Below are 22,833 nucleotides of genomic sequence, written 5' to 3'. Positions count from 1 at the left end.
CTGCTGTTAATGTAGTATGTAGGGTCTCCTCCAAAGATTCTGACGTACTGACATTACTAGGTGAGTTAGGGGCTGACATTGGGGTAGAAACTATTGATTTATCATTTTTCCCTTTGTCTTTTTGAGCCTGAGATCCTCTAGGAGCTTTTGGGACTTTTGCCATGTATTTCTCCATCTTAGCACTCTTTTTATTAGTTGCGCCTGTTAGGTATAAGGGGGTCTTTAAATGATATTCTTTACTTCCCTTCTGATAGTGTCTTCACTTTAAGGTGGTTTGATCGTTTTTTTTTATTATTATTATTATTATTATTATTATTAATTTAATAATACAGGTAACTTTCTCTCAGTCCCATTAACTTCCTCTGGAACACTCCAGGTCTCAGCTTAGTTGTCAATGTTGACTATCTACTGTATCTCTGTTCCCTTCTATTGCACCAGGCATCTGCCACCTGCTTGTAACCACTATAGGGTGTCTGCTAGTATCCATGCTTTAAAGTAGTTTAATATTTTGAAGGTAATACAGGTAAGTCTCTCACAGTCCCCTTATCTTCTTCTGGAACACTATAGGTCCCAGTTCTGCCACCTGCCTGTGAATGATATAGGGTATCTGATAATGACACACTTTAAAGTGATTTGATATTTATTGCACCCAGCATCTGCCACCTTCTTGTGCCCAATATAGAGTATCGTATCAGATAATGTCCACACTTTAAAGTAGCTTGAAGTTTTAAGACAATACAGGTAATCTTTCACAGTTCTATTATCTTCTTCTGGAGCACTACAGGAACCAGGTTAGCTGCTGATATTAGTTGTCTCTCTCTATTCCCGTTTGTTCCACCAAGCATCTGCCACCTGCCTGTGACCAATGTTGTTTATCAGGTAATATCAGCAATTTAGGGTAATTTGAAGTTTTAAGATGATACAGGTAAATCTCTCACAGACTTATTGGCTTCTTCTGGAGCACTACAGGTCCCAGCTTAGCTGTCGATATTAACTGTCTATCTTTGTTCCCCTCTACTCCACCAGACATCTGCCACCTGCCTGAGGATATATGGGGAATGCTTTATGTTTGTTATACCTGTTATATGTGATCTCCAGTTTCTGGTCTGTGACTTCTATGTGTATGTCCTCTGGGTACACAAAAAAAGAGTCTTTTACCTTGTTTCTTTTCCTCTTTCCGTTTGGCACCTTCCACTTATAGCTGGGGTATACAATTATGGGAGTCAGTGTCCCAATGCCCTCCTTCTTTTGCCAGCATGGGGTACTTAGCTGCAACCTCCACTGTCTCTGGTTTCCCCGGCACCTAGGAGTCTGCCTTAAGGTCTGTCCACAGATCTGGTGCTTTTAGGTAGAGTAGGGCCACTGCGCATTTCTCCAGTATTTTCCTCTCTAGTTCCCCCAGCACCTTGGAGTCTGCCTTGTCGTCCGCCTGTGTCTAAGACACTTTAGATGAAGCAGGTTAACTGCGTGCCTCCTCCAATATGGCGGACCCGGCTTGTCGTTGCTACACGGCACTTGTATCAGTGCCCAGTGCTTCCAGGGTCTGTGTCGGCAGGAGGCCGGGTTTGTCCATCTCCCTACCCGTTGCTTATTTCCCGGCACTTCCTGGTTGTCTCTCGGGGTGCCTCTCCCAGGTTCTCCGGTGGGTACCTCCGTCAGATGCCTGGGTTGTGGAGAGCTGTAAAACGCGGCTGTCAGCTAGGTGGAAGTCCCCCCAGAAGTCCTCCTATATCAGCCTCTCCTGGACCATTGTAAATCTCCCCTTCCCCTTGAAATTTAGCTTTATTAAAAAATAAAAACTCTTTAAAACTGTATTTAATTTTGTTGCTGGGGAAGTCTAGTCATCTACAGTTAACACAATTCTATTGTATTGTTAGAATCCAAATTTGTATAATTTTTTTCCTTCAGTCTAAATGGATTATCACTTTCCATTCTACTACAAATGATATCTAGCCCTATTAGTGCTACCCATAGAGTTGGTATGTTTGTGCATATGTTTGTTTATAGCCTAGATAGCCTTAGGCAGTCCTAAAGCCCCATATACATGTATTTTTAACAATATCACTCATTTTGACGCTTCTAACCAATATCATTTGTAATATTGTCCAGTGTGCACGCTCAATATTTTTAATGATGTGTGCTCCCGCCTCCCACAGATCATGAACAATGTCCTCCATACATGCCGTTCATATGGTCTATATTGTCAGCAATTGCATGTACGAGCAATTGTATTTACGAGCATTTGCACGTCAGTTGCATGTACGAGCAATTGCACGTCAGTGAACGATATTGTTCAGTGTGTATGTACTATATAGTTTCCTGGGAATTCGGCGGGAATCGTTAAGGCTATCGCTCCTGGAGTAAATAGTGTAGCATGCATCCGGCTTAAGAAATGAATGGAGCAAAGAATATCCCAAATTGTCTCCTAATTTTGAAAATAGCTTTGGCCTAGACTCACAGATTTCAAATTATTAGAAAAGAAAAACATAAAATTGGCTTTTATGCTTTAATTTTTTAAACATGCGTTAAAAAAACACTATTGGGTTTATTCTAGTTCATTCTTTCTGACAAAATCCTTCTTAGATGGACAAAACCATGTGCACTGCAGGGGGGCAGATGTAACATGTGCAGATCGAATTAGATTTGGGTGAGTTATTTTGTTTCTGTGCAGGGAAAATACTGACTGCATGATTTTACACTGCAATATAGATCTCACTTTGAAGAAAAACCCCACCCAAATCTAATTCTCTCTGCACAAGTTACATCTGCCCCACCCGCAGTGCACATGGTTTTGTCCATCTAAGAAGGATTTTGTCAGAAAGAATGAACTAGAATAACCCCCTATAAGAGAACATCAAACTCCATAATCAGTTTAGCTTATAGTTCCTTTAAAAATGTCCGCTATGCCCAGACAGATGCACGATTTAATGCTAAAAATAGCAAAGCACTAGGTAGTCAAAAGACTCTTACAGTAATGTAAGCTGTAACGTAAATGGTTTTTCTCAAGTGACATGTAACAGCGGATCTGTAACCTAGACAGACACTTCTGCCGCTCATCTGTTTATATGCAAACCAACTGCTTCACTTTGTCTGTGGGCATAATGTCCTAAAAGTACATTACATTTTGCCAAATCTGATGCTGGGTGCTTATTTTTCTTTGCGCTGTACTGAACATCTCAGAAGCAATTTCCAGACCTTGTACTTCGTCGTATTCTTACAGCAGCATTTCTCTCAGTCTGCCATTATCATTAACAGTGCTGTCATTGAGCAGTATTGTTCTGAATATGTGGGATCGAGTATCACTTTCTCTCATCAAAGGAAGAAACAATATGGCAGCTAGAGTGAGAAGATTGATTTATCCCAGCTTGGAGTTTGCATTAGTTTCCTAAGCCTGGAGAAAAATGGAATCAGTCGCTGATAATGTCTGGGTTGGATGCGATCAGGTGAATAAGCAGCTCTGTCTTTATAATCAACCAATCACAGTGAGATTAATGAAACGGGAGAAGAGCAACAAAACTGTCACCATCGCATGAAGAAAGACCTATACAATGTCTTCATTCATTCCTCATTTTTCGGGCTCCTGAGAGATAGAGATATCTGAGTAAGAATTTGTCGTCGCCCCCCCCCCCCCCCCCCCCCCCCCCCCCAGCAACCTGAATGATGTCAGTAGCAAGATATAAATCCTATATAAGATTTACACAATGAAGCCTTGACTATGGCTTGAGGGCTTCTTCATACATTTGCACAAATATATTTAACCAAGATCTCTGAATTCTGTTACCATAAAGGATTTATTTATTGTTACTGTTCAATCAGGGTGCTGGGGACGATACTGATTCACTTCCAGTGAACTGAAATCGGCCCCTGCCCCGGGTCGGGGTTTGTGTATGCGCATTTGTGTGAGCAGGGATTTTTAGGGATGGGTAGGACGGGGCGGTGGCGGCGCTGGGACCAGGGCCGGTGCCAGGTACGGCACCGCCCCAGGCAGAGGGGAGTGCCCTGCCGCCCGCCCGCCTGCCGCTCACCGCTCACCCGCCGGCCACTCACCGCTCACCTGCTCCGGGGGGGGGACTGCACACAATCCGCCGCTCACTGTCTGCTGCACATGGGGGAGACTTTGCAAGGTGCCCCGCATTCCCATCCTTCAGCTTATCGGGAGGGCGCAGTCCACCGTTAGAGCCAGCCAAGCACGTGCTGCGGGAGACCCGGGAGCTGCTCGACCTGTTCCCTGCCCTGAGCCAGGGGGGCGCGTACTTTGCCCAGGACAGGCACCTGGTGGTGGTGGTGGCAGGGCCGGTGCTATGTACGGGGGGACTGGAGCCCCCCGCCGCTCACCTGCTCCGGGAGGGGGAGGTGATGCGGCCAAGGGGAGTAGAGTTGCGGCGGAGGAAGGGGAAGGGGAGGGGATGCGGCCACCGCTGCAGAGACACTGTCTCCAACTATAGGGGCAGGGTGTGGGGATGGTGAGGGCGCCGATGCGCTCTCCAAAAGCAGCGGACCTGGCTTAAAGGGGGTAGGGGACAGTGCGGGCGCTGCTGTGGAACTACCTATCCACTTGCTCCATGAGGGGGGTTCCCAAGTACCGCCCTCCAGTGGCCGGCGCCCTAGGCAAATGCCTAAGGCTGCCTAGTGGTGGCGCTGGGACATGGGAACACCCAGTGTTTTGTGGGCATCCCCAGGAAAATGCTAGGCGTTCCCATGCAAATGCAGGTGGGACAAAGTGTGCCGGGGCAGGCGGCTGACATCACCTGATGTCAGCCGCCGGCCTTGTCTTCATCCTGGCACTTGCAAATATAAGTCAGTCTACACTGACTTATATTTGAGAGCCCAGGAGAAATAATTTGATGGTTGCCATAACACATCCCCTTGCAATGGCAGCAGGGGGGTGTGTTTCGCTGGGGCGGGCACTCTGGCACTCGGTAAGCTGCGATCTTCGCAGATTACCGGGTCAACCAGAATCAGGCCCATAGTGTGTTTTTCTTACTCAGAATTACCCCTCCATTGCGAGCACCTGAGTGATATCACTGGACTAATTGACCATCTGCCAGTATATATATGTCAGATAGAGATATCTGTCATAGTCTTATTAGTGACTCCTGACTAGACATTTGCCTAGTCACAGCTGTCACCTGGAACAGAATTCAAAAATCCCAAAGTGATGAATGGATATATTTAGGAACATCTGATGTGAATAGCAAGAGCAGCTGGTTACGGCATCAGCATGATCGGTGGCTTGCCTTGCCCATGCATTGACCATAAATACTTAAAGGGAAAAGAGGATAGGGATGTAGTTCTGCACAAGATTAATATGTAATGGTAGATAAGATGTCCCCAATATTAAGTTGCCGTGTGGAAATTGCAATTGGTGTATAACTGGGGGTGCTGCCAAAGACAATAATGGTCAATACAGGAAGCAAAAAAGAAAAGGATTGTCTTTGTTGCTGGCGCACTAAGGAGGATAAATTGTTAGTATTAAAATTTAACTTTTAATGATGTCAATAAAATAAAGCCATTAGAGGTGAAATAAGGATTACATACATGACTAACAAATACATTAAACAATGATTAAAATACACGTGCTGTGTGTGTGTCTATTTATTGATGTGTTATCTGTTTGTGACTACTTCTGTTTTGGTGAGGCGATTACCTCATATAATCGTACACTTGGTACACAATTTGCTGTACCCACAATTGTGGTGCACCATATAGTGGTTGGGTTATATTTCTCAACAGTCGTATGGGTGACCGGGCATTAAATCATGTCTGGTTCCTCTATTACTTTACGACTTATGTTCTATATTAGGGACTACTGAACTCCCGAGAGTTGGTATCAGAATGGGATTTATGCAGGATGAGGCATGGATTTTAGAGGTACAGAATAAAAAATATCCTGATATTTAGCACGTAGTCTAAGCTTGGTCGATTGGGCAGGCAGATAAAATTCTGTATCCTGCGTGACTAGAGATTTGGCAGGTTTTTGTGCTGCACACCGGAATAGTTGAGATTAGTAAAAATTGCGTGGGCGATCCGGCAGTGTGTATGCCAGGGGATCCCTCTATTCAATTTTATTCACATCAGTGTATATTATATTCTAAATGGAGCAAATTCCATACATCGATTGGGTTGTTTCTCATGGAACATATAATTTTGATAGGTGCAGCCAATAGATGCAATCATATAACCTGCACAAATGTAAAAAGAAAATTGTGTGGGTGATCTGGTAGTGTGAATACTAACCAGATCCCTCTATGATGTTATAATGATAACTTCACAAGCCGAATGACTACGTCTGTATGTCGCACACCTCAGTCCAATTATGGTAATAAGCCACAAGTATTCATTCCGAAATTCATCATATGCAATGGGCTAATTTACCGCCTGCTTGCAGCAGGAAATAGTCCAATAAATCATGCAATATCGTTAGGGTAATCTGACGATCTGTGGACAAATTCCACTATTTGAGTAGCAATTTTTGCATAGAAATATCAAGAGCTCGTTAATCCTGCGCAATATTGCTTGGGTAATCTGACAGTATATATGCAGATTCCACTATTGAAGTAGCAATATTTGTATAGGGATATACACAGAGTTCAAGTAGTTACTTTTGTGCCAATTTATAAATGAGGTTATATGCCGCCACAATCTGTAACATTCTACTCCCAATGTTCACTGGAGGATATTTGGCCGGTCACATATACATATGTCACTTAGTACGGGCAGTAAAGATGTTTATTAGTCATTCAATATCAGGGATCGAGTCAAGAAAACAACACAGTAAGTTCCGTACTCGTCTAGCAGGAATAACTTGACTCTTATACTAGTGTGGATCGTATGGTGTGTATGCCACCACAACCCGTCAAACCTCTTCTTCGCAATGTACACTAAGTAGTGTTAAATTAGCTGGGTATATACTTGACACATTGAAGATTGGATGTGCGCAGACAGGTCTTTGCTAATACAACAGAGTAAAGAGTATGTTTTATGCGTGCGGTGCATTTGCCGCTACAATCTCTCACACCCCGCTCACACACATATACATATGTCACTTAGTACGGGCAGTGAAGATGTTTATTAGTCATTCAATATCAAGGATCGAGTCAAGAAAACAACACAGTAAGTTCCGTACTCATCTAGCAAAAATAGCTTGACTCTTATACTTGTGTGGATCGTGTGGTGTGTATGCCACCACAACCCGTCAAACCTCTTCTTCGCAATGTACACTAAGTAGTGTTAAATTAGCTAGGTATATACTTGGCACATTGAAAATTAGATATGCGCGGACAGGTATTTGCTAATACAACAGAGTAAAGAGTATGTTTATGCGTGCGGTGCATTTGCCGCTACGATCTCTCACACCCCGCTCACGATGCCTACCAAATATTAAGGTGGCAGGATAGTTTAATATTTCAAAATTGCCCAATAGTGAGAAAATTGGGAGTGAGCAGTCTTTATGTGAGGATGCTGAGTGCACTTATCGTACATATAGTAAAGAGAATTAGTTCTGATATTCATGCGGGTCGTTTTCTCACTATTGGGCAATTTTGAAATATTAAACTATCCTGCCACCTTAATATTTGGTAGGCATCGTGAGCGGGGTGTGAGAGATCGTAGCGGCAAATGCACCGCACGCATAAACATACTCTTTACTCTGTTGTATTAGCAAATACCTGTCCGCGCATATCTAATTTTCAATGTGCCAAGTATATACCTAGCTAATTTAACACTACTTAGTGTACATTGCGAAGAAGAGGTTTGACGGGTTGTGGTGGCATACACACCACACGATCCACACAAGTATAAGAGTCAAGCTATTTTTGCTAGATGAGTACGGAACTTACTGTGTTGTTTTCTTGACTCGATCCTTGATATTGAATGACTAATAAACATCTTCACTGCCCGTACTAAGTGACATATGTATATGTGTGTGAGCGGGGTGTGAGAGATTGTAGCGGCAAATGCACCGCACGCATAAAACATACTCTTTACTCTGTTGTATTAGCAAAGACCTGTCTGCGCACATCCAATCTTCAATGTGTCAAGTATATACCCAGCTAATTTAACACTACTTAGTGTACATTGCGAAGAAGAGGTTTGACGGGTTGTGGTGGCATACACACCATACGATCCACACTAGTATAAGAGTCAAGTTATTCCTGCTAGACGAGTACGGAACTTACTGTGTTGTTTTCTTGACTCGATCCCTGATATTGAATGACTAATAAACATCTTTACTGCCCGTACTAAGTGACATATGTATATGTGACCGGCCAAATATCCTCCAGTGAACATTGGGAGTAGAATGTTACAGATTGTGGCGGCATATAACCTCATTTATAAATTGGCACAAAAGTAACTACTTGAACTCTGTGTATATCCCTATACAAATATTGCTACTTCAATAGTGGAATCTGCATATATACTGTCAGATTACCCAAGCAATATTGCGCAGGATTAACGAGCTCTTGATATTTCTATGCAAAAATTGCTACTCAAATAGTGGAATTTGTCCACAGATCGTCAGATTACCCTAACGATATTGCATGATTTATTGGACTATTTCCTGCTGCAAGCAGGCGGTAAATTAGCCCATTGCATATGATGAATTTCGGAATGAATACTTGTGGCTTATTACCATAATTGGACTGAGGTGTGCGACATACAGACGTAGTCATTCGGCTTGTGAAGTTATCATTATAACATCATAGAGGGATCTGGTTAGTATTCACACTACCAGATCACCCACACAATTTTCTTTTTACATTTGTGCAGGTTATATGATTGCATCTATTGGCTGCACCTATCAAAATTATATGTTCCATGAGAAACAACCCAATCGATGTATGGAATTTGCTCCATTTAGAATATAATATACACTGATGTGAATAAAATTGAATAGAGGGATCCCCTGGCATACACACTGCCGGATCGCCCACGCAATTTTTACTAATCTCAACTATTCCGGTGTGCAGCACAAAAACCTGCCAAATCTCTAGTCACGCAGGATACAGAATTTTATCTGCCTGCCCAATCGACCAAGCTTAGACTACGTGCTAAATATCAGGATATTTTTTATTCTGTACCTCTAAAATCCATGCCTCATCCTGCATAAATCCCATTCTGATACCAACTCTCGGGAGTTCAGTAGTCCCTAATATAGAACATAAGTCGTAAAGTAATAGAGGAACCAGACATGATTTAATGCCCGGTCACCCATACGACTGTTGAGAAATATAACCCAACCACTATATGGTGCACCACAATTGTGGGTACAGCAAATTGTGTACCAAGTGTACGATTATATGAGGTAATCGCCTCACCAAAACAGAAGTAGTCACAAACAGATAACACATCAATAAATAGACACACACACAGCACGTGTATTTTAATCATTGTTTAATGTATTTGTTAGTCATGTATGTAATCCTTATTTCACCTCTAATGGCTTTATTTTATTGACATCATTAAAAGTTAAATTTTAATACTAACCATGCATTGACCATCAAACACTCAATCTTATAACAGTTACTGTAGGTAATAGCCCTTGCCTCTGATTTCCAAATGATTGGAACATTTGCGGATAGCTGAAATCTTTACCAGGTTTGGAAATCTGGCAAACATACAATCAGGCTCGTATTAGGGAAGGCAATGAATGAAAAATGCTGTTCCAACTTAATATGGACACTTTGAAGATTTACTATCGTCTGTTGGATGTTTCAGTATATTATTAAACTCAACCTCTTTCCCCAATGTGTCAGCATTAATCTACACTCTGATCTACTTAGATTAGTTTTCATGCTCAGCTACACTAATACCCCTTTCACATTGCACTTTTAAAACGGTATATTGCCGTTTTTTTCCCATTTTAAAACGTTTAAGGCTGCAATGTGAAAGTGCCAAAGTTGTTTTACCGGTTAAAGATAACCGGTATTTCAACACGGTTAAAAAGCAGAGTCCTACACGTTTTAAAGCCGTTTTTTAGGCAGTGTGAATTGCTCTATTTCTATGGCTTGAAACGTGTCCCTTGGGGGTTAAACGGGTTGAATTTTGAATGGTATTAAATGATTTTTAAAACGCAAGAGGGAATCGCCGTATGCCATCGCTTAAACAGCGAGACTCACAGCTAAATGCAGCGGGCTCCCTGCATTAGCCATGGGCCTTGCTGTTTGGGGGAATCCTCTCTGTCATCTGGCAGCGAGGATTCCCCCAGAACATTTAATATGGTGAGTTGCCGGTGCTGGGGTTAAACGGCGAGGATTGCTTGTTTTAGGCGATCTTCACCATTTAACCCCCTCCCCGGCTGCATTGAATACACCCCTTTGTAGGTAGATTCCCCAGACATGGCAATATGAGCTGTTCTGCCTCAATAGTAGGGAGTGAAGATGATACTAAAATAGAGTATTTTTCATTACATAAAAAGCACCAGTTTGCATGGCAACATTGCACCGTTTGTCACAGGATGCAGTTAGTGTTGAAGGTTCAAATAATTCACCAGATTTTTAGATAATAAGAATCGGAATATGTTAAGACAGTAAGCATCATTGCTATCCCACAGACCAGGTATGTTTTTTGTAAATGTGCTTTGTCCTGACAGTGTGAAGAACCTAAAAGTATTCACAAATTCATTTGGAGGATAATGGGATAGTAGACACAATGGGTGAAATTTAATAGGATGAGAGATTCAGAAAGTGAGAGATTTGGTAAGAAATCTCCAGTTTTTTAAAGTGGCAATCGTGTACACTGCAAAATCAAACTGGTTTTGCAGTGTAAATGATTGCCGCTTTAGAAAAACCTGGAGATTTCTTACCAAATCTCTCACTTTCTGAATCTCTCATCCTATTACATTTCATCCTGAGTATTCTCCAAATGCTTATTATTTTAATTATTGTAATTATTCCATTCCCTTTCTTAGTAGCTGTCAATCTTTTATGTCATTCTGCAGAATTTTCTCTGTACCTAATATATTGGTATAAATTCCCATCAGCTACTGTTATATTCCTTTAGAAATAACTCCATTTACTTCAGTGATATACTGAGTATTAACAGAGCATCTACCTCACTTACACAACCCTTCTCGCCACAACTAACATCTTTTGTTCCCAATATATAATGCTGCAGTTGTTGTATAGAAATAAATGTAGCATTAGCTAACAAAAAGTCTCAAATTGCAGGCATAGGTGCACAGCGGAGACGCCAACACACACCTCATTGTACGCACCAACAAGACTCTTCTTATACCTAATTATTACCTAGATTGAGAGAAGTTGCTGCATAAGAAAATCTAATGCTACAAAATGACACCTAGTTTGCTATAGAGGACAGATTATATCAATGAGTGAGTAATTGCCTAGAAAAGAATATCGAGGCTGTCATTGGACACAAAAGATTACATTGAAATTAGCTCAACGGCCAACACTATACTGAAATAGGAGATCTGCAAATTGACAACGGAATAATGACTTTTATAATAATTATTACATCCAATATCTTTATGACCAAAAAATAAATAAGAATCATTAGAATCTGCATCTTTATTGCAAGAAAAGGGCATTCATACTACAATATACATTGCGTGCGAGTTAAGAAGGTTACACAACACAATTTTATTTGACTGATTTTATGTCTCCAATATTTCATCTCTCTGCCGCTTTTAACCTATTATATGCAGAAATAAATGGATACAAGTAAACTTATGAACATTAATGTCTCAGAATCTTGACTTGGTGTGCAGAGCATCATGGGACATAAGCCTCTTACTTCTGTGTTTTCATGACGTACTGTATTAGTAGATTGCAGGTGGAACATTTTACTTGTTTATTAATAGTCAGTAATAGTGAACAAGTAAGTAGAAGAGAATTTCCCAAACTCAGATTTACAATCCAAGTTTTAAGCATATCCATGTTTGCGTCCAGATAGTTAAATCAAATTGACCAAAGTACTAATTAAGTTGCTTTAGCATGGATATACTGAAAACCAGAATGGTAATGGTGGATTTGGGAAACTCTGAAGTAAAAGAAATTGGGCAGAAAATAATCAGACTTTTCAGACTTGCTGGACGATTTTTCATGCCTGACAGACCAATCTACACATTGTGGAGCTAGACTGTTAAATTATTGGCCTGATTAACTGATTATTGCGAACAACCAATCAGCCATGGAGCTCCTCCTGATTGGCTGGGGGAGGACCCTGTGAATGACATCACCAGTAAATCCCACAATTCTGGGGAGGAGCCCAAAGTATAAACACACTTGCGTCTCCTTCAGTTTGTTATGGTATCGGGACTGTTGGTTTGTTATTTTAACCCATGGATGCCTACATGGACCGAAGAGGATGTGATTCACACCGGATTGGATTGTGAGTATAATTTATTTCCACAGGTACACCTATGGATATCTACTGGAGAAGAGGACAGGCCTACGGTGGACCCCATAGGTAAGTATGTATGGGTGAATGTACTGTGAATTAAAGTTTTATTTTCTGGGTCGGTGTGTATTGGTCAAGTAATAGAACTACAAGACCCAGCCGGCCATTTAATGCCCTGTATGGTGGGACTTGTGGATCTCCAAGTCCAGTAGTTATTACATCTATTTTTGACACATTATGGCTACCAGCCTGGTGTCCACCACCCAGGGGCACTAGGGACATCCCTGGGCTTCATCCTGGGCAGGGGCACCCCCCGCCGCACTGCAAGGTGAAAATGGGATGGCGAAATAGCAGTTTGTCCTGCCCACTCACACCCAGCATATGCACATGTGCAGAAATGCGCATAAGGAAAATATCGAATGAGCGGAGGGGGGGGGGGGGGTTTGTATGAAACAGAATAAGGCCCTATACCCAGCAGCCAAAAAACTGGCAAAGACGCAGCAGTTTTGAAGATTACTTTAGCCCTTAATCCCTATTGCCTTTATTCCTCTATCTTGCATTGTGTGTTTCAGTCTCTCTTTTAGTGTGAGAAAGGAGTCAATCGTGGAGAAGAATATTAATAATAATAATAATTAGTAGTTATTGTAAGGATGTAATTAACCGATTCAAAAAGCTTTTTGTCACTTTGCTTTTTGAATATAGATTGAGGCTCATTACAGTTTAATATCCACAAAATTCTGAACCAAGAATGAAATGACACACAATGCTTATTGAATATTTTGACAAGATTGGAAAATAGTTACAAATATCAAACATCTGACTCATATATGATTAAAATATGTTTATTGGAGGCTTATAAAACAAGATATCTTCCAGTATCTCTCATGATCTCATTACAAAACGCTGTAATGAAAAAATGTACTTATATATAATTTCATTATGCAACTGATTCACTACCGAAAAATATTTAAATGGATATACTACATTACAATGATGCCAATGATTTCAGTAAGTAATAATTCTAATATGATTGTTTTTAGAAAAGCTTAGGTACTTGTGTACTGCGTCTGTGTCCCCTTGCGGGGCTCGCTGCGCTCGCCCATGCTGCGGGCTCTGTGGCTCGCCACGCTATCTAAAATCAACTCCATGTCAACGTGTATAGTGGGGGTACGAACTATACACGTTGGCATGGAGTTTTCAGCCCAGCAGCTGGACACAGATGCACGGCGCCATGAGCCGTAAAACTACACAAGTACCAAATCTTATTATAGTTGTTTTTAAAGGTTTTTATTTAAACAAAATTGTCCCCTATATTAAGTTGTGACTAGTGTGAATAGTGCAATATGGCCCGCTTTCACCCGATTCCGATGGATCGGTCTGAGAAATTGGTTGGAATCGGCAAAATCACATACAGTATGTTTTAGATCCGCTCCGATCCAATGCGCGGTCCCGTGCCCATTGTTTGCAATCAGCTATAGATGAGGAAATACTATCTGCTCTTGATAGATGTTATGTTATGAACTTGTGTACTTTAGATAAAGTATGCATAGCCAGACTCTAACCAGTTTGTATACCCTGCTAGGAAGGCTGAGTAAAAATACTATTCTATATAGTCCAAATGGATTGATTCCACATATTCAAAGGCAGCAGTCCCGGCTGTCTAGGATGGTATTGCTTCCCCTTAATGCCTGCTAAATATTGGGCCAAATGTAATAGGGTGAGAGTTTCCGAAAGTGAGAGATTTTGGGAGTTTTCCCCTTTTTTTAAAGCAGCAATCAATTACACTGCAAACACCAGGTTGATTTTGCCATGTAATTGATTGCTGCTTTAAAAAACATGGGAAAACTCTCCCAAAATCTCTCACTTTCTGAAACTCTCAAGGTGCGTACACACAGGGCAATATGATCGCTGGCAATATATTGCTAGCAATATATTGCTCAGCAATCATATTGCCCTGTGTCCCGTTTTCATCTGCGACCAGAGATGTTCGCAGATGAAAATTTAAACACTGCTAGGTGAAGAGGCAGGGGATGTCGCTGGTCGGAGGAGAATGTTCCTCCGACCAGCGACCATTCAGGGGCTGAAAATGGGAGCGCGCACCCTGCGATTTATCGCTGGTGCACACTCCAATCACTGGCAATATGGTCGCTCAGCGACCATATTCCCAGCGATTTCAGCCCCTATCGCCCCCGTGTGTACACAGCATCACCCTATTACATTGGGCCCTCTGTCTCATTTAAATTGCCGTTTGCAGTTCGGATACGATATCCACATATTCGTGCATGACCAGGCCCAATTATATCATGACCTGCTTGGCACTAGGTACCTTTTCCCTTATACATCACATTTGGGGCACATAAATCTTGCTCTCTGAACTATATGCTTGAACTCTGTACTCAGTGCTTTTTCTGCTAACCCTGAATATCTCCACGGGTCTGTCCACAGGCAATTATCCTTGCCCTGGACTACACACTAGCAAAGATCCTGGATTTAGAAAAGGGTATCTTTCCCACTATTTTACCACCCCTACCCCCCTTCTTATACTGTAATTACCCTTAATTAAGAATGTTGTTTGGTCACAGAAATTAGAAATATTGCATTCTAGTAATTAAGGTGTGCCGCAGCATGGCAATTAAAGAACAATTTACCTTCCTGTTCTTTTGTTACTTATAAAACTTTTTGTATCACAATTTAAAGCAATTGTTTCATAAATGACCTTACGTGTACCCTAGAACTGTGGTTTGTTAGCTCACAAATACTAAGTTGCTACAATGTTTATTAACATCTAGCTAAAACATACAAAGTTACAGTCAAACTGTAGCACAAATCCATTCATAAATCTCCACCATCTACTAAGATCACCTTGATTGTTTATTTTAAGACTAAGGGCAGTATTCAATGAGGCTGATTCGCCATGTTTTATGGAGATTTTGTGCTATTTTCGTGTTGTACGGCGATTTTTTTACTAAAACGGTGAATCACCCTATTCAATGACCAGATGGCGAATACATTTCAAGGTTTTTATCGCCATGATTCACCGAGTAGCAATCGCTATCTTTTTATGGTGAAGTGGAATGTGAACTTTTAAAATAAAGTGTTTTGTTTTTTACATTTGGTGTAAAAAAAATCAGGAATTTTATTCTGAGGAGGGGCATGCTATTTTTATTCATGTGCTGTAAGCACATGAATATATATTTAATTTAAAAAAATATATAAATATATATATTTTTTTACACAGCAGCCAGCAGGGGTCCGGGAGCCGAGCCGCTCATTAGATATTCATATATTCACTGCACCCGATCATTACATATGCACGATCGGGTGTAGTGAATACCCGGTCCCCTGTTGGCTATCCCGGGGGGCAGCCTGTGCTGCCTGGCTCCCGGGAGCCCACCTCCCCCCCCCCACAAACGTTCTGGGGCAGGCAGGGAGACTTCCATCTCCCTGCCTGCCGCCATCCTCAGGCTCCCTGCGGCATCGCCGCAGGAGTTTAAATTCGCCGGTCGGGGGCAGTGAGCCCCTGACTTATTGAATACTGGAGCCGGCGAGGCTCTGGAACGCGGCGGGCAGTGGCGAATGTGCAGCGAATCCTAAACAGGATGCACATCGTCAAAATTCTCATTGAATACTGCCCTAATTATTGTTGTTTATCCAGAACTTGAATAATTGCGGTTGTAAAAGAAATTATCTCACATTAGTGCCACAGTAACTGTTTAATTGTGAGCGATAAGGTGACTAGGGGTGATCAGCTTGATTGCTTGTCTCAAGAATGATAACAGCCATTTGCTTAATTCTGAATAAATTGTGGTATATATAAGAAAAATATTTTGCCTTGTTGCTATTAGTCACCATTAAAATAACAGAAGATCAGTGTTATTATTTGATATTTAGAGGATAAACCCCTCTGAAAAGTGGAATATATGGTACATTTCTTTAGTGCTATATATCATTCTCATCTCTGTTTCATGTTGAGTGTGTTTTAGTATGTCCATTTTATTCTTGAAATCTATAAATAAAAATAAAAGCTAAGTTTTAAATACATTTTCTAAGCAGTGCCCCCAGAAAAAGAGAGTACTTTTTTCTCTTTCCTTTTAGACATATAAAAAGATTTTGAAACAAAGTGACAAATTACATTGTAAGCTTGCAGCAGGGCACTCCTACCTCCAAGTCTGTCTGTTGTTACCCAGTTTGTCTTATCACTGTCTACTATTGTAAAGCGCAAAGGAATCTGCTGCACTATATAAGAAACTGTAAATAAATAAATAAATAATAAATTACATTGCTACAACGTTGAATATCAGAGTTTCGTTATATCCCTTTCCCTTATTATTTGCCAATTTTGATAAATGGGAATTACCTCCACATCATTCAGACAAAATTCCTTTTCTAACTATGGTGGTCACATCGGCCAAGAAACTTATTAGGAAGTGCTGGTTGCTCAGGACATCGCTCACATTAGACTCTCTTATACAATTTCCGACGAGATTAATGAACTATGAGACCTACGATGCCCAGCTGCAGTCGCTCCCTACTACCAAGATTTGTGCTAGATGGGGTCCTTTGTTAGGGGCCACGAATGACATATGACCACAGAGGTGGAACACCAAACTTTCATTTGATTGCAGACTGGAAAGTAATTGGTTCACCAATACCAAAGATACAGTGAAATTTAAATGTGTACTATAACCTGTTTTTACTATGGACCCAAGTCTTCTAATAAATCATACAATACAATGATACAGAATAAAGTAGGAACCCTCCCCCCCTCTCTTTTTCTGCCCTTCTACTTTCCCCTCCCCCCTCTTCCCTCTCAACTTTAACTTTAAATTTAATTGTTACTAAAGTTTATTTGTTGTTAAGCAAGGAAAAATGCAAATTATGTTACATTTTATGAGGATAGAATGGACATAAATATGTCTGTTAAGGGACAGGGTATTTCCTTGATTGACTGATATGTTTACTGCAACGGAGGATGGTTACCCTATGGATTAGTGCTTCTCAAAAATACATTATTCACAACCAAATCAGGACCCCAATCCTTGATCCACCAATGGAACTGAACCTACACTTGCAAACCAAATTGTCAATTACTCACTAGAGAATTATGTCCTTACATGTTGTAATGTACTATTACATCATTGCAGGATGTTGTTGTTGTAACTCTATTTGCAAATTCTTGTATAGACTAAGAAAAACCCAATAAATATATATTAAAAAAAAAAGTGTGTGAGGCGAGTGTAGGCAAGTCTCTCAAGTAGCTTGGAGAGGCATGGGAGCTGAGAGATAGGATGGTAGTTACAGAGACAGTTCGGATCAGAATTGTGTTTTTTTTAGAATGGGAGTAATAAGTGCATGCTTGAAAAGAGAAGGAAAGATACCAGTAGAGAGAGAGAGAGAGAGGTTACATATTTTAGCTAGACAGGAGACAGAGCTTTACTGACTTGTAAAGGTATAGGATCAAGAAGAGAGGTAGTGGAGTAGGAGGATAATAAGAGTGTAGATACTTTATCCGCACTTGTGGGGTCAAATGAGGAGAAAGTGGCAAAGGGCTCAGGAACTGAAGTAAGCAAGTCACTGGCTGAAGGAGAGCATGCGATTTCATCTTTTCACTGCTACATGTTGGTGCTGGAGAAACAAAACATGTATAAATTATATTTGGATACTATGGTATTGGCCAGAGCTTTCACATCCTCCTCCTTCTACTATTCCCTACATTAGCACTTGGCCGTCGGCAGTCAGTGCCAGCTATTTTATTCCAACAACAATATTGCTGTACAAAGCCAAAGACATGCTAGTAAATATATTGTCAACTTTAATTATGAGAAACACACACGCAAAATAACACATGCAGATGGGAGACGACGGAAGACAATTTCTAATGATCCCTCTCATTAATAAATGTTTTCTCTATGCAGGTGACTCAGTCTGATCAACCTGCAGGAACACATGAAAAGCTTACAGGTAAATTATATAACTACTGACAATCTGCTGTACGCAAAAAAAGTATGTTACACTAGTATACACTACTGTACTGTATCTAGAATTCATTGGGGTATATTCAATGCCGGGGGTGAGCTGATACAGCTCGCCCTGTCAGTATTCAACTGACACCCCGCATAAGCCGATTCCCCCTAGCTCTGATTTTGGAGTGAGGGGGAATCGGCTTATGTGGCCGCAGAAGCAGCGAGACTCGCGGCTAAATGCGGCGGGCTACCCGCATTAGCCATAGCCTAGCTGTTTGGGGGAATCCTCGCTGTCCTGTGACGTAGATTTCTCCGGAACGTAGAATAGGGTGAGCGGCCGGCGCAGGGGTTAAACAGATCGCTGGTTTTCTGCAATCCCCGCTGTTTAACCCTCTCGCCGACCACATTGAATACGGGTCATTATAGGAGAGGAGTCAGGCAGTTGATCACAGAACTAATATGTGCCTGTTTGTTTGCTAGATTTTTCCCTAGTTATAGCACTAAAGCCCCCATCCACTACGCAGACATATCTGAAGCTGTAAATCTCTCCCAGGAATCTGATCTGACCCTGGGTTAATTTTTCACTCTGTTCACTTCAGATACATCTCATCAATTCTATGTTAAACCACTGACCGCTTCAGAGCAAATGGATCTTTGGTGCAGCACCAAGGATTTTTTTTGTCAGATGTGACACGTGATCTGAGGGAGCTCAGATCGGTCTGTCAGATCCATCTGAATCTGATAAAAACAAGCCAAAACTGCCTAGTGAATGGGGGGCTTTCGATTATTATTAGCCAAACTTGCATAAATCAGTTATTTGCGGTGAGACTGGTACACAGAGCCAAGAGCAATGTGCACTATGTGCTGTACACTGCAGGTGCTAAAACTATTGAACAACATATAGCTTTCTATACTGGTGTGAGAATCTTCTAGTGCTGTGGACATCCCATGCTACCAGCGGACCTGGGACCTAATTCACAGTTCAATGATGTGTAAATTCATAATCTGTTTGAATATCGATTGATTGCGCAAGCATACGCATCGTAATATCTAATCGCAAACCCCGTAATTTGAGAGATGGGAAATTCGCATTTGGAGATGGAAACTTTACGTTTTCTGGAAGTGACCGAAAAGTCGCAGGCGCGCCTAGGCATATTTAGGTAGGGTGTGTGATGTCAGGGCCGACCTTGATCAGACTGTATCTGTCGCAGAGTTGTGGAAGGGTCAGACACACATTTGCACAGACTGGGAAAATCATTTGCTGGTGAGTGAATTGGGGATGGATGTGCGAAATTTTCGCAATTCACTGGCAGATTTGCACAGATGGGTTTTCACTCTTGATATAGTAGTACTTTAAAAATTCTGTACTGCTCTGATAAGCAGCTGTCTCTACAATCGGTAACACAGCTGGTTCTGCCAATATAATATTAACATTAATGGAATTGTGAGCCACCAGTAATCGTTTACATGCATGATTTGAGTTCATCCATACTCACTGCTGTAGGGGGTGCAAGGCCAGACAGAGTGGAGGATTCCAAGGGATGCAGTTCAAATCCCGGCGGTCGGAATCCCGGCGTTCAAAATCCCAACGCCAGAATCCCGACCGCCGAAATCCCGACACTTTCTCCCTCCGTGGGTGTCCACGACACCCATAGAGGGAGAATAAATTAGTGTGCCGAGCGTAGCGAGGCACCGGGCCCGCTGCCTGGCGATCCACGTCCCCCTTGTCGGGATTTCGGCAGTCGGGATTTTGAATGCCGGGATTCAGACCGCCGGGATTTCATATCAATCCCGATTCCAATGCTCTTTTAAGAATTCCAGTTTCTGGAGGTTCCTGAATATAATAGTTAATAATCAATGGGCTGGTTACTCGTGGCATAACATGCAGAAACTAGTGTTTTTAGCAACGTGTAACAGGCCCACAATGAATAGCCCCCTAACAGAGAGATTACAGGGGGATTACATGGACATCAGCTGCTACTGTGATTATACAGCCAAAGTTTATGAGCCTTTTGCCGGGACCTTGTAGCCAGGTGAGTTGCTAGCCACCTTGCCCCACAGCCACCCCTGTCTTTAATGACATGCAGCAGAGGCTTTTACAATGCACAGCTCAGCAAATGACAAATGAGCCCTATTCATTCTGTTTTCAATCACACACAAGCAGCTGGGACTTCCCACCTGATGCCGCCTAAATCGGGACAGTTCAGGGGCTTGTTTACATAATTACATTTTCTATGGAAATTGCTTGTGATGAAATTAAATGTTGGTGATTTTTCCATTTTGATAAGGTCTGCACCGTAAATGTGTCATTAGTTTTGCCTTCCGATGGAAATCCAAAGTAACAACATTTTGTTTTTTAATTGTAGATAGAAGAGAAATTCCAATTCCTACACCTCGGATAGAAGATGAATCCAATAAATCATATAAAGGTAATATGCATACAAGAATGGAAAATGAGAATGAATTTTAACCCTTATTTTCTTTAGTGAAAACGTAGGCAATCATGTAATAGAGTGGTGAATGTAAAGGATTAAGCACCATTACGCACCCCCCACACACACACGCACACACACACACACCTGCCAAAACGTGCTGCAATCCCATGTGAAGGTTAAGCTGTCTTCCCTAAGAGTTTCACTTAATGAGATATCAGGCCTCACATATCACTGCTACAGATGCAACTCTCACTTCCTGCCGGTTTATTCCGAAAACTGTCAGCATTTACTGAAATCCCTTTGAGGTGCAAAAGCGTATTAGTCTGTTTTACATGATGCTATTATCATTTAGGTGACTCATCAGTAAACCAAGTTTTGCTTAGCTGTGCGACCAGGACATGAAATAATGACATGTTGAAAGCTTAATAAAATCAGTTTACCTGCATCTATTACCAATTTACTGGTCGGTGCAAAGAGGCAGATTAAGGCCCTTATTCTAGATCGTGCGGTACGGCCCGCGTGCGGCCGTACCGCCGATGTTTTTGCACTGCACATGCGCAGAGGTCATTCTGCGCATGTGCAGCCCCCTTCGCCGCAGACGGATTTCGTCCGCCGCAAAGGGGGCGTATAGGGGCGTGAGGGGCTTCAGCCCCTCATTTCCCTATGTGTACGCCCCGCGTTTCATGGGCGTTCCCATGCAAACGCGGGGCGTGTGAATGGTAATGAGGGCATGACGCCCTCATTACCATGACATGGGGGCGGAAAGCTGACGTCGCCGGATGTCAGCTTTCAGCCCCCTTTCAAGCTCCCACACGGACGATTGTCCGTGTGGTCTGAGCTTGCGGGAGCTGCCGCGGCGTGCGGGCCTGCCTTCGATGGTCGTCGACCATCGAAGGCAGGGGGCAGCTCCCACCATGGTGGAGGCGTAGCCTCCACCATTTTTGTGCGGATCGCCAGCCGTCCGTGTATGGACGGCCGTGGCGATCCGTCGGGTGGGCGGCCCTTGGTTTGTGCGGTCGGAGCCCCGTGTGCGGCTCTGACCGCACCAACCAGAATAAGGGCCTAAGTTATGTTAGCATATTACCATTTTAAACATTTTTTCTCCTTACCGCCTTGTTTAAGGGATCGATATGGTCTCCCCCCTATTTTCCAAATCTGCAGTGAAAGAAAGCCAAGCCTCCTTCTTAGAGGGAGAAGTCGCATAAGATTTCCCTTGCACCGCCCAGGAGCTTCTCGGGTGGCAGGATCGCATGTAATGCGATATATATCGTATGCATTTCCATTCACCATTGCCGGAGGCTTTGTGATCTGACAGATCTTCCATGCCGCACGCCGGATCTCCGACTCTGCTACAACACACATGGGACCGTACATCAGATCGGAACCGGAGACAAAACCCAATTTGCCACGTTTCACCCAATTTCTTGGCCCGATCCATTGGAATCGGGTGAAAAGTGGCCAATTCGCACTAGTTAAGGGACAGTTTAAAGTGTTTATGGACAGGTTTATGTATATGCTTGCCATAAACTAATAATTTCATTGCAATTTAAATAATACTCATTAAAATGACTATGTGCAGTCATTTGAGGGTGGAGATGGTGCAACAATGGTCCTTGTTTCTTAAAATGGTGGTGTGCAGCAGGTGATCTGATGCAACGTCGTAGGATGTATCCTGGGCCGGATAAAGGCTTGATGAGGCCCAGAGACAAGAGAAACAGGAATTGGTTAAACTGCTTTTAATTATTATGCTGTCAGGTGTGTAGAGAATAAAAAAGAATAAATTTAATAATAATTATAAACAGTTAAAAACAATTAATATTAAATAGCCAGACATACAATACAATTGAGATTAGTAGTCACCCTTATTTCTGATTTGCCAGTCCATGGAACAGCCCTATTTATTTCCACCCATTTGGGGATAGCAAAATTATCAGATGATGTAAAGAGTCCTCACCCACTGCAGGTATCCAGGCCTTTAAGGAGGTGGCGTGCCTCCAAGGAAAACTTGTGCCACAGAGGAGTGGGGGACCAGGACTTGTCTTTGAGAGGATGGTGTCCCAAGGTGGTTAGGAGAA

At 42.1% G+C, this 22,833-nt stretch overlaps 1 protein-coding gene across 1 annotated transcript in view; it reads left to right on the top strand.

Moving 5' to 3' along the window:
* The window catches only part of CD40LG (CD40 ligand), a 41,666-nt gene that overhangs the window by 5,398 nt on the left and 13,435 nt on the right, over positions 1–22,833 (top strand). The window contains exons 3-4 of the mRNA XM_083160590.1: positions 18,276–18,321; positions 20,690–20,752. Of these exons, the coding sequence (XP_083016716.1) occupies positions 18,276–18,321; positions 20,690–20,752 (109 nt within the window). The remainder of the gene's footprint in view (positions 1–18,275; positions 18,322–20,689; positions 20,753–22,833) is intronic.

This window comes from Crinia signifera, chromosome 9 (genome assembly GCF_055691185.1).
Source record: "Crinia signifera chromosome 9, ASM5569118v1, whole genome shotgun sequence".
Lineage (NCBI taxonomy): Eukaryota > Metazoa > Chordata > Amphibia > Anura > Myobatrachidae > Crinia > Crinia signifera.
The sequence above is the reverse complement of the archived record's forward strand: the minus strand, read 5'-3'. Positions and strand labels throughout refer to the sequence as shown.